This window comes from Ascidiella aspersa, chromosome 2 (assembly GCF_963924565.1).
Source record: "Ascidiella aspersa chromosome 2, kaAscAspe10.2, whole genome shotgun sequence".
NCBI lineage: Eukaryota > Metazoa > Chordata > Ascidiacea > Phlebobranchia > Ascidiidae > Ascidiella > Ascidiella aspersa.
This window is the reverse complement of record NC_139448.1, coordinates 9,368,951-9,380,026: the sequence shown is the minus strand read 5'-3', so window position 1 is coordinate 9,380,026 and position 11,076 is coordinate 9,368,951. Positions and strand designations below refer to the sequence as shown.

The following is an 11,076-nucleotide window of genomic DNA, read 5'->3' as shown; positions in this document are numbered from 1 at the left end:
TGGTTGGTCTTTTTAAGTTTTTATAATCCTGATGACAATAATAGGAAACACAAAATTCGTGGCGCTGGTCTAAAATCCTACCACATTTTGTCCAAGGATTTACATTGCTAAAATTATTTGGGATCGGGTGCGATTTGGCGTTTGGGTTCTTGTTAGTCAAGTACTATTGTTATTATATTTATTCTCCAAAATTTATCTCTTCGTTGTAATTTTAATTTTGACAACCCTTTAGGCTACTTAAAAAGATGGGCAGTGGTCTAGGATCCTACCACATTTTCGCCGTGCTGTATATTGCCAACTGCTTACAATTTTCAATTTTAACAACTCGTTTCATTACTACAAAAGAAGTGGTAGGATTCTAGACCTGCGTCAAATTCGTAAACATTTGTTTAAGGGTGTGGTTGTTTGTGACACTGGCCAATATGGCTGAAGTCTAAAACTTACTGAAAATGAAGGGACCTCACTACAAAGGTATTTCATTGTGCATTGTGCCAGACAACGCTATTTTATTAACAAACTGATAGACATAACCTCTACATGTACTAAAACTCAACAGAGAAAGGTGTTGGTGTAGGGGTGAGACTTAAAATTGGTCAAATTATGTATAGAAAAAAATTATATAGCTGTCAGGGAAATTAACTAGTCTACTTTAGAGCAGTTAACCAATCACATTTAACAGAACTAAATGTCACTGAAATGAGCTATGTTCTATTATCCCCGCCCATAACTCAAAAAACAAATTTTAATAACTGTACTCCTGTCAGATATTTTTATACCAGAAAAAACAGGAAACTACTAAGAAATACAATGTTATATACAGGCTGACAGAATATTGCCAGCCTTGTGACTTTTTTCTGAATGGCACTATAGTATATTAAAAACTTTAAAACAGTATTAGATTGACTATGTGTGTACAACCCTGAGCGTTTTTTAACTAAAAAAATTATTTAAAGTTATTTTTCCTGATCCGCATTTCCTCAGTTTTGGTTTATTCTTCACCCAACATCGTCTCCAATTTGCCAGTATTCTTAGCATTCTTCCACCAAGCAAAATCTTTTATTCAGTGAAAATCCGATTTATTATTTAGTTTTCATCAATTTATCTTAAATTTTGAGCACGGGGATTTATGAAAAGATATCCATTTTACCATTAAATCTTTTTTTTAGCTTTTAAAAGTATGTGTGTTGCAGTACTATAATGCAGATGGGACATTTAACAAGATCTCATTCCTTAAGGATCACTTAACTCCAGATCAAGATGGATGGCAGCACATAATACACCAAACAACAAAATTGAAGGTAATTGAACTAGGTGAGGTGAGACAATATAATGCTGTTAAAAAAAACTATTCTTGTGTGTAATGACTTCTGTTGATAAATGTGGTTACAGTTTTAATGCTCATTTTCAAATAATGTTTAACAATGCTTGTATAAAAATAATTTCTCAATGGTTAAAATTTTACTTTTATTAAATTTTGTAATCTAATAAACCTTTTCTCCTCTAAATTCAATTTACAAAAATCGCAATTGTCAAGCGTGAAACTAGTATGACATATGCAAGGGTGTAAGATAACAACAGGACTCCACGACTGCAAGCTTTGTGAACTGAAATCAGAAGGTGCATTTAAGCATTTTTGATTTTCTTATCGCTCCTCAAACAACATTGGAAATTTCTTTGGATAATATACAACCCCCAGTATTCCCTCCAGTGAAGGCTTTTCATTGCCTGGATTTGTGCACACTTTGAATCTTTGCAAAATTGTCACTACAAATAGAAATATCTCTGTCATTGCCAGATGCTTCCCCAAACAATTCCGCTGTCCATCTGAAAAAGGCATTATCTTGTTTGATTTTATAAACCTGCCATTTTCATCCAGGTGTCTCTCTGGGTCAAAAATGTGGGGATTGGTCCAGGTAGCTGGGTCTTGGTGCACCTTCCAAATATTTGCTATTACCTAAACATATTTAAACATGGTTTCTGATTCTCTGCCAGGTACCTACTTAATTAACTACTTTACAGTACTTGGGCACACTATGCACAGATTGGTAATGTAGCTTGATAATAATTAATTGCAAAGCCAAAAAAGGTTGAGTAGATCGACATCTTGATTAAGATGTATAACATTATAGCGCTATAGCTTGAATTTCGAAAGCTGGAACTTCTGCAACATTTTAATCAAGATGATGTCGATTTACTTAACCTTTTGACTTTGCATTTAATTACCAAGTTATGAAAACAATTGTTAGTAGAAGGATGTTATTTTTTAAATATATCTCAGTGGTTTTTAACTAATTACATATGCTTGTTAAACTTAGTATATAATTAATAAGTCATGGGCGAAATTGCACTTATCTAGATTGTTTACTATCAAACCTTTGTAAGATTACAAATAGTTCAGCACTTACTCTGTCAAAGTACTACCCAGTGTTAAACCAGGAAATGTTTAGAAATCTCCAAAAAATACAGTTTGTTTATTTTTATAATCACTTCTCAAACCTGGGTATTTTTCGGGATTGTGAAGCCCATAAATTGCACATCTTCTGTGGTCCTGCGAGGGATGCTAAGTGGGACTGCTGCCTTACATCGAAACACCTCTTGTATTACTGCTCTTGTGTAGTGAAGTTCAGCTCTATTGCTTACACAACCATTCCTACCTGATATTGGTTTTATTAAACTATAGGCTTTTAAACATTATTTTTCACTTAACGATAACTAAATTACTCACCAATAACTTGATCAATTTCTTTGTGAACTTTCTCTTGAATTTCTGGGTAAGTAATTAAATGAAAAAGGATCCAGCGAATAGTAGTTGCACTAGTTTCGACACCCGCTGCTATAAGGTCTTTCAAGAAATAGCTTAAATGACCCACCTTAAAGACAGGACACAATTTTATTCAAGTCCCAGTATTGTAATAAGATGGATGAAAAAAAAATGGAGGGTTGTATGTCAAAGCCCACACAGAAGTAGGTAACATTTTGAATGTTTCGAATAACTCTTGATTCATTTTCAACATGCTGAAATTACCTACTTCTGTCTGGGCTTTAATATTCGTACTATGCTTATTGCCAACTTTGCCTTAAACTTACATCAAAACCAAACTTTTGCTGTTTCATTTCATCTAAGTATAAATCAATCAAATCTCGATAATGGTTCGGATCAAAATCTTTCATGTGATCTTTAATTATCATCTGCATAAGATCTATAAAAAATTATTAATTAGGAAATATAAAAATAAAAACAAATTGCCGAAATAACAGTAACTTTTCAAAAACATGGGTTTAGTTAGAAAATATTGTAGAAGAATTGTACCATCTGCCATTTTCTTTTCTTCAAGCATTAATTTGAAGTGTTTTGAAAAAGGTGGAAACAGACGTGCCCATGGAAAAAGCAAGAACACCAGGTATGCAACTCTATGTACTTGAAACCTAAACAGGGATCAAGATCAATTTTATTTTCATATAAAGTAATTCAAGCAAATGTTTTAAATATTATCACTTATTTCAAACTAGGTTATCCCTTTAACTATAGCTACAGATTGTTCTGCCATTGTCCATATAGCAAAAAACGTACCCATATAAGACATTGTCAAACATAGTTTTCATATTTTTGTAACTTGAATCAGAAATTGTCTCTCCTGTCAATATTTTAAGTAAAACATCTCCTATGGAAATATTCAGATGACCCTATGTACAGAATATTTACATAGTTGAAGGTTAGAACTTATATTTAAAAAAAGTAAGTTTTACATTTTTCATTACAAAAAAAAATATTTGAAAAAAACCTCCAATATAAATCCTGGTCCCGCTTTATTCCTAATGAGTTCACATAAGTTTTCAGCTTCTGTTTTCACAGCCTTCTCGATTCCACCGCCTAGCAGTTCAGAGCTAGAAACATAAAAAATTTAAGAGCTAAAAATTTATATTATTTTTTGAATAAAGCATGACATGTATACAAAATGTTTCGTTGATCTTTAATAGTTTTGTAAAAAAAATGCAGTGTCTCACTTTCCAAGAACTTTATGACCAAATTTCCTATAAATCTTCCATTTGTCCAATTCATTGCAAAATATGACGCCGGAGTTTTCCGTAATTTCCTTCGTGTAGGAATTTGTAATCCTTCCATTGAATTTGGCAGATTGCTTAATGAAAGTCTGCGCCATACAAAAGTAAAAACAGTTATTTCATAGACTTACATTGGAATGTTTCATGGTTAAAACGATGCCTGTTGAACTGCCTCGTAGCTGCTCAAAATGACCGTCGGTTGCATTCCCATTTTAAGGTACATCACGGGGCCGTACTTGTCTGCCCATTTCCCGAAAGTCAGGTCGGCCCTGCTTCCCACAAAGGGCACACTGCCAAGAAATGGAACCCCAAACGGCCCAGAAGGAAGATGGGTTCTTGATGACTTCAAATGTAGAAGATAGACCACCAACAAGGTTACGACGAATGTGAGTGCAACGTAAAAGTTGGTGTGCTGCCAAATGTAATCAAAAATCATGTTGACACAGACTACAGAATATGCTGAAAGGTTACGGCGTTTCCAGAACCTATCAGTGTAGTAGAATTAAGAGCGTTGTGTAATTAGAATAACCATCATACAATTCTTAAACTAACGCGGAAAACAGACCTTTTCTTTTAGGTAAACTTTGTCATCTGTAGCACTAATTTATAAACATCGTAATTTCGTGAAACTCCTGTAGGCTGTAGTACCATGCCTCGGGCTACCCGAGTTCTCGTCCGACTATGTTATTCAGATTTTCGAAACTTTAAAAACGATATTTTCAATTTACGTAAGTACGGCCAAAGCGCTCTATCCTAGTCCAAAGGCGAGTTAAATATCTTTATAGCAACAAATATGCATCGTTAATTGCCAACGTCATTCATGTTGTGTGTGCGCTACTAATTAGTACAAACGTTCACGCACGACTAGCACGCGGAAGTGTACGAGGGTTAGTTGTGCACAAGTTGCAGCATCATTCATGTTTCTGCTTTCTCAGTTAAAAGCTACAGTATCTGTTGCAGACAAAAAGGGTACAGAATCGCCGAGGCCCACCTTTGGGCACCAAATGCCTTTTGCACTTTTTAGACTGTTTTCATCGATAATACTTTAACTACTGTCATTACACCCCGCTGCCATTGCTGATATGCGAGACAGATATTTAATTTACTAAGTCTGTTTTAAAGTTTGCCCACGCAGTATCTTGATCAAACTGTATTTTAAGTATCCTTATTGTGATTTTAAATCCACAACATTATCAACTATATGCTATAACTCATTATTATTGTTTTTTAAAGATAATTGCTATCAAACCTCACTGGGTACGTTTAACTGAACCAACTCACAAATGCGCGAATGTGCTATGCAAGTCGTGAGTTCTCTAATCAAGCAGCGAGACATTTTTCGACGCATGACTGTAAGAGCGTGATGCTTGACGACGCATAGCTTGGTCGAATCAAGTCTCTCTGGCTATAATGCTAACTGAGATGTTTTGAAATTGCAAGCTTCCGGAACTGAGCCTTGTCAGCCTTTGTGGTAGTATATTGTTATAAGCTTCATGACCTGGTGTCACCATGTAGTTAAGAAAGTTTGTTTTTTTAACTCACTTTTGCCCTATGGTATTTAATTGTAGCAGTTTTTCCCAATCACAGTAAATGTTAAAATTAAATATCGCAGAGTAATGAGTATTTACTGCTAAAGAAATTTTTTTTTTTTTTTTTGAGTACTGTAAAAATACACCTACTAGTTCCATGGAAGTGATTGTTTGCCAAAAATATCTGTTGAATTCACTGCGTAAACTTATCAAACCCGTTGACAATCGATTCTTCTTGGTCTTTGCAAGACGATAAACGATTACGTGCTAAACAATTTCGCCCTAAAAGGTTGCAATGCAAATATAGTTTAACGCTTAAAGATTTTATCACCTTATTGTCGATAATTGTACGCTATCCATATTAATTATCCCGAATATTTATTTACCCGATTCACATAATGCACATCTGGTGGTTTCCTTAACTTTTTAAGAAACTATGATTGATGATAAAAATGATTAGACATGATACTGTCGCCAAAACGTCAGTTGGTTTAACTTAGGCCTCATGTCGAACAGTCACAAAAAATATATTTGTGTTGAAAATTTCAGCAAGACAGTGCAAAGGAAAAATACAAAAAGCAATTGGGTGATTTTCAATGTCCTCGGAGGACCGTTCATTTTTGTTAAGAAATGAGCTTGAAAGATATATTGTAGCCCTAAATTATCCGCCGCTTGGTTGGGTAGTTCTTTAATCCAGTTTTTCATTGCAATAAACTAATTTTGCTGAGATGGCCTGAACGAGTACGTTTAATAATATACGGTCCGTCAAGTCAACCTTAATAGGGTGAATCATTTTTTTCTGTGTGTTTTCTGGTGTTAGACTATAAAACCAATTGGTATCAGCACACTTGGTTACAAATGAGTTCCATGGGTTTGTCCGTATATTTTCCTGTAATTTTGTATAAATAAGTGACAAAACCGTTACATGAGATGATAGTGTAAATGGATTCCCAAAACAATGCTGAATTCATTTTAATTAATCTACAATAGGAACATGAGGTCAACACTGTAAACTTAAGATAAAGATGATTTAACTAAACCTAATTAGATGAAACAACTGTGGTGCAAAAAACGAATGTAACAAATTGTATTGCAATAATAACGAGCACATATAGAAGACGTTTTAATTGTCAGTATATGTTTTATCAATACACCAGATGTTTTCCCAAGATACAATCATCGCTCTTTAAACAAGATTGGGACTTTTTTTGGGTAGTAAACAACACCAAGTTCACCCTCTAGAAGTGGTTGTTTGACGCCTGGACCAGCGAAAACTTTAAATCTTTGCAAAATGGTCACGGTAAATACAAACACTTCTGTGATTGCCAGCTGCTTTCCCAAACAGTTCCGTTGTCCCACCGAAAACGGTATAACCTTGTTTGATTTTCTGAACCTGCCGTTTTCATCCAAGTGCCGCTCCGGGTTAAAAACTTGAGGATTTGTCCAAATAGTTGTATCTTGATGTACTTTTGAAATATTTGCAATCACCTGAAAACAGTTGCCCTTGTTAAATTTTTACAAATACTAACCTGGTAGACTGAAGAGTATGATAAATTCAGACAAGTTTAAACAATTACTTTTTCTACATAAACCGTTATGGCGTCGTTATAAAGCAGGAGTCGTCAACCTTTTTCTAGTAGCGGGCCAAAACCAAACTCAGAAAGGTCTCTGCGTGCCGCACCAAATGTTAACTAAAAATTGTGCTATTAAAATGTTAGAAAAAGCGGGCCTCGAATCTCTTATTGTACTTTAACACGTGTTTAGTTACATTAAAGGAGGCAGTAAAGTGTTGACACAAAGCGCGAAAAAATGTTTGGTTTAAAATTCGAGTCCACACGTCGCCATTCATACTACCAATTAAAAATGTGTAATAAAACTACTTTAAGAAAACGCAATAACCTTAACAGTTATCAGTGTTTGTTAACCTTTGCAAATCAGGGCACACCTGGCAAGCAAAGCGAGCGCGATTCAGACTTTCGCAATGTTAAGGGCGCACAGCTTAAAAGTATCTTGTGACCGAGACACAATATCATTGTGTGGTACACATGCTACCTGTTGAAAGCAATTTATTCCTAAAAATGAATTATTCAGTTTTGACCTAAATTATGATGAAATTTACAGAGGAAATAGCCGTATTCGATAAAAAACACGACTGAGGATTCGGTTTTGACTTTACAATTATCAAAGTCTGACTGCAATTCCAAAACGTTGGTTAAAGCGTGCGAATACGTTTTGGTAAATGATAAAGTTAGGCCTACTAATAAATCAAACCTGGGTATCTTTAGGTATTTTGTATCCCATCAATTGCACAGCTTCAGTTGTTCGACGAGGTACACCTAGTGGAACAGGTGCTTTGCATCGAAACACCTCTTCTATTACTGCTTTTGTGTAGTGAAGTTCAACTCTGTTGCTTATACAGCCATCTCTTCCTAATTCAGAAAATCTGTTTCTTAATCTGTTTCTTGACGTAACGCAATCTTAAAATGCTTTTTAGACTCTGTCATATTAGGTTACTAACCGATAACTTGGTCAATTTCTCTGTGTACTTTCTCTTGGATTTCTGGATATGTAATTAGATGAAAAAGAATCCAACGAACAGATGTGGTGCTGGTTTCAGATCCTGCAGCCAAAAAGTCTTTTAAAAGGTTCATCAAATGGTCCACCTTAATGAAAAGAACATGTTTCTTACACACTTTGCTATTTGCACTATTAATAAAATCTCAAAAATATTATATAAAAACAAGGCTGTATTGTCCAATAAATTTTTTTTTAATGAAACAATTATGTTAAGATTTAGGGAAGCTTACATCAAAGCCGAACTTTTGCTTTTTTATTTTTTCTAAGTAAACATCAATTAAATCCCGATGGTTGTTCGCGTCATACACTTTTTGGTGATCGTTGATCATTGAAATCATCACATCTACAAAAGCAATTTTTTTACTATTTTTCTTACTATGGTACAATTGAGTTCAATCAACTTTTTTTGATCAAATTTGCAATCACCTTCTAACAACTTTAGTTCTTCCAGAATAATTTTATAATTTTTTGAAAGGAATGGAAGATGACGTGTCCAAGGAAACAGCATGAACAACATATTTGTAATTCTGCGACTTTCGAACCTAAACAAAGGAAATTGTTCTTTACTTAATAAACTAACCTCTACGATCAAACTGTATTTCAAATCAGAATGTTATAATTAGGTTTTTTTATTAAATTTACACACATATAAGCATCTACTTTCTTGTTTTGCCCCAAATAAACCCTCATTAAAGAACGAATAATCTATGTATCTCAATTTGCTATATTGCCGAGTCCAGCTCTGACCCTGTAGCCTGTTTTCAGCTTATTTATGTTACAAAAATAAGGTTGAATATTCAGAAATCCACACATAGGGGCGTCATTTCGCTTATCGACTCACAATACTTGTTGGGAAAATATTCTACCATATGCTAATCTACCTTTACAATTTAAAGTTTGCTTTGCGGTCGTATCAGTTTCGAAATTCGTTGCAGCGCATGCACGACGGACTCCTGACTCTGGTAGTCTTACTCGATCCGACTCCAGCCAAACAAACTAAGTCGGACTCCACAGCCCTGGCTTTTAACCGCTTACCCATTGACAGCGTTGCGAAAAACTGTTTCCAAATCTTTGTAAGGCGACCCAACAATCGTTTCTCCGGCCATTATTCTGAATAAAACATTTCCAATCGAGAAACTCAAAGGCCCCTGTTTAAAATAAAAAGAAATGTTAACTGTTCGGCAAACCTAAGATGTTTTTCAGCTAACCTCCAATATGAATGCTGTTTCCTCTCTCTCCTTGATGATGAGTTCACATAAAAGTTTTGCTTCTGTTTGTACAGCCTTCTCAATGCTGCCACCTAGCAGCTCGGAGCTGAAAAAGAAAAACACAATAAACTCTGGATGAGGCGATACGGGGTGGGGGGGGGGGGGGTGCAACAGTTGAAAAACACGCCATTAGTTTATTAGAAGATAATATCGTCATAGCATGACCATGATGAACACGAACGACAATACTGGGTTTTGTAAAAATAATTTTTGATAATTCGTCTTGGACAACTATTTACGTTAGGTTGTTACGTCCCAAACAATTGTTACACAATGGTTCAGTAGTTCAAGTACCCAGGCGCCATTTTCATAAGTCCAGCAAATAGGCCAAGATTGGGGATTAGAACTTGCAGTACCCAGGGTTGTAAGCAACTCATTTTGAAGTATATGTTAAGTCAGTTATGATATGACTTAAGTCCAAGTCGTCAGGGCTATTAAAAAATAACAAGTCACGTCCCAGTCAAGTCATTATAAGAGCAAGTCATTTTCAAGTCTAATCACTGATATTATAATAAATCAACTCTTCCAATTATATCAGCAATAGTAATATTTATTAAACTAAAGTAGCCAACAACAAAGCTGCCTGATCCTTTCGTGCATTACTGCGAGGCAAGTAGCTCAATTTTAGAATAAAAGGTTAAATAAAAACACCTAATTTCACGCCAAGTCATTTGACCTAATACCTTAAGTCCAAGTCAAGTCATTTGACATTATAGCTTAAGTCAAAGTCAAGTCATTTGACCTAATACCTTAAGTCCAAGTCAAGTCATTTGACATTATAGCTTAAGTCAAAGTCAAGTCATTTGACCAACCGACTTAAGTTAGGTCATTTCTTTTGAAAACAATGACTTAATTGCGCTTAAGTCAAGTAATCGTCATGTCATCATTGCAGCACTGACAGAATCCTAATTTTATTATGCAACGTTTGCAAATCACTATTTTCGGTCGAGTTTTTCTAAATAACGTTTTGTCTGGTTAGACAACTCGCATTCTACCAGTCTCTATAAAAGGACACTATCTGTTTGTAAGCTAACTGGTGATAGACTTGCACATTATAAAAAATATAATAGAAATATATTGGTTCCTACCTTCCGAGAACTTTATGACCAAATTTCCTGTAAATATTCCATTTGTTTAAATCGTTGATAAATATAATTCCAGAATCCACAGTAATTGCCTTGGTGTACGCGTTTGTAATCCTTCCGTTAAATTTTGGTGCTTGTTTGATGAACGCCTACGCCATACAAAGAAAACATTCACATTTAAAACGCTATGATTAAAATTTGTTGCGATAAAATAAATCCACAGAATCAAACTGTATTCGTCCTATTTATGTTAATTTATTTACAGTGAAATTATTTTGGTGTGGGCTACATTCGCAGAAAAATCTTGCAATTTTGTGTAATAACTACCACAATAAAAACTCCACAATAAAAGAAAAAAAATGATTTTTTTGGAAAGACAATATCCTACCTGTTCTACAGCCTCATAGGTACTTAAAATGGCCGTTGGTTGCGTGCCCAATTTCAGGTACATCACTGGGCCATATTTTTCTGCCCATTTCCCGAAAGTAAGGTCGGCCCTGCTTCCTACAAAAGGCACGCTGCCAAGAAATGGAACCCCGAATGGCCCAGGCGGAA

The 11,076-nt window shown here is 35.0% G+C and overlaps 2 protein-coding genes across 2 annotated transcripts; both read right to left on the bottom strand.

Annotated features, from left to right (window-relative positions):
- Positions 1-1,642: 1,642 nt before the first annotated feature.
- Positions 1,643-4,538, bottom strand: LOC146163480 (cytochrome P450 2J4-like). Its single transcript, XM_083380517.1, has 8 exons — positions 4,006-4,538; positions 3,783-3,885; positions 3,572-3,684; positions 3,311-3,426; positions 3,088-3,200; positions 2,726-2,870; positions 2,497-2,654; positions 1,643-1,954 (listed from the first exon to the last, which is right to left on the bottom strand). The coding sequence occupies exons 1-8, from the start codon at positions 4,158-4,160 to the stop codon at positions 1,643-1,645; spliced, it is 1,215 nt and encodes a 404-aa protein (XP_083236643.1). The 5' UTR covers positions 4,161-4,538.
- Positions 4,539-6,767: 2,229 nt separating this feature from the next.
- LOC146163479 (cytochrome P450 2J2-like) lies at positions 6,768-9,741 on the bottom strand. Its single transcript, XM_083380516.1, has 5 exons — positions 9,731-9,741; positions 9,377-9,482; positions 8,110-8,254; positions 7,863-8,020; positions 6,768-7,079 (listed from the first exon to the last, which is right to left on the bottom strand). The coding sequence occupies exons 1-5, from the start codon at positions 9,739-9,741 to the stop codon at positions 6,768-6,770; spliced, it is 732 nt and encodes a 243-aa protein (XP_083236642.1).
- Positions 9,742-11,076: the final 1,335 nt, after the last annotated feature.

Coding starts and splice junctions, on each gene's coding strand:
- LOC146163480 (XM_083380517.1), bottom strand. CDS start 4,160: ATGGCGCAGACTTTCATTAAGCAATCTGCCAAATTCAATGGAAGGATT. Junction 3,685..3,782: donor GACCAGGATTTATATTGGAG/GTTTTTTTCAAA, acceptor TTCTGTACATAG/GGTCATCTGAATATTTCCAT. Junction 2,655..2,725: donor AGAAATTGATCAAGTTATTG/GTGAGTAATTTA, acceptor AACCAATATCAG/GTAGGAATGGTTGTGTAAGC.
- LOC146163479 (XM_083380516.1), bottom strand. Junction 8,021..8,109: donor AGAAATTGACCAAGTTATCG/GTTAGTAACCTA, acceptor TTTCTGAATTAG/GAAGAGATGGCTGTATAAGC. Junction 7,080..7,862: donor AAATACCTAAAGATACCCAG/GTTTGATTTATT, acceptor AACTGTTTTCAG/GTGATTGCAAATATTTCAAA.